A 1,376-nucleotide genomic window follows, 5' to 3' on the forward strand; every position below is an offset into this window, starting at 1 on the left:
TTAAAGCAAACAATACATGCATTTTTTAATTATAAATGAATATAATTTAAATGATAAATAAATAATTATTTTAACTTCTAATCTAGTCATATAAATTTGTTTCTGATCGAATTTTAAAAACAAAAAAAAATTAGATTAAACAGTTTTCTATAAAATTATTTTAACTAAAAGTCCTCAAAACTTTCGAGAAATCACACTTATAAAACAAAACGTATCACCTTCAATGGAATATTTTTTTTAAGTTTTGGATCGCAAACACCTTCTCTAAGGATTTAGAACGAAAAGTTTTATGCTTAAAGATCGTTTCGTAACATTTTGTAGTTAAACCTTTTTAGACGGATCTCTTCAATTATATTACTTTCAAAAGTAAGTTGTACATATTTAGATCTTAGATATTTATCAAATAAAAATCAATAAATTTTTTTTTAAAAAATGATAGAAATTAATGATAATTTTTCGATCATTAACCGATATAAAATAATTTAAATAAATTCCAATTATTTGTAATTCCAGATATTCTAAACATGAAACTGTTGGATATTTTTCTGAAATAGAAAACGATTGGTTAGTGATGGTTTTCATGGTTTAAATTTAAAAACACGATGATATTTTTTTGCATTCAGTAAAGTAAATACGACTCAAAAAAAAAAAAAAGTGTTCTAGATATTTCGATGTAAAATTTATTTACATTAATTCTGATCATCGCTAAGAGAATTCATTTTTTTACTGGTTTTATATCAAAGATATGGTTTTTATTGCGTTATATAATACGAATTTGTGTACAACGTTTCTACTCTTCGCAGTAAAATTTCTTACCGTACCCCATACAATCCCTCACACTTGATACTCACTGTTTTGATCATGGTAATCCTCTTGATGCACACTGCTCAATGAATGTCTGAAGATGCTACACTCTTATATAGCAGGCACTAGGGACACCCCCACCAAGCTAGCGAACCTTTCACGGAACAATCTTCCCCGAGTCATTTGAATTTAGTGTTTAAGTAATTCGGAAGCTGATACGAACCTATAAGATAAATTGAAATCTGAAACTATTTCGACTGGTGAACTGCTTACTAAATATCTGCCGAAATCAATATAGATGAAGTAATTGTTACTTTCAAAGGTTTTTCATACAGATTTAATTTTTATTTCCACATTTTTTATTAATTAATTTTTTTTCGTTTACTTGGTGCGAATGTAAAAGTAATAAATACAAAAATACAAGAGGAATATAATAAAATAGATAAATTTAAAATGTTTTCAATCCCATATAACAACGCTTTAGGTATGCAATACTAACGTATACAAAACTTAAAATCTATACTATATTAATATTCCGAATTTTTATCAGCTACAAATTATAAAATAAATGT

General features: G+C 25.9%; 1 protein-coding gene across 1 annotated transcript in view; it reads right to left on the reverse strand.

Moving 5' to 3' along the window:
- LOC106691271 (endocuticle structural glycoprotein SgAbd-2) overlaps positions 1-907 on the reverse strand; it is a 4,369-nt gene extending 3,462 nt beyond the window's left edge. Inside the window, exon 1 of the mRNA XM_014436983.2 lies at positions 852-907. Within this exon, the coding sequence (XP_014292469.1) occupies positions 852-863 (12 nt within the window). The 5' untranslated portion in view covers positions 864-907. The remainder of the gene's footprint in view (positions 1-851) is intronic.
- Between the last annotated feature and the right edge of the window lie 469 nt (positions 908-1,376).

This window comes from Halyomorpha halys, unplaced genomic scaffold (assembly GCF_000696795.3).
Source record: "Halyomorpha halys isolate HHAL.00 unplaced genomic scaffold, Hhal_1.1 Scaffold2203.1, whole genome shotgun sequence".
NCBI classification, from domain to species: Eukaryota; Metazoa; Arthropoda; class Insecta; order Hemiptera; family Pentatomidae; genus Halyomorpha; species Halyomorpha halys.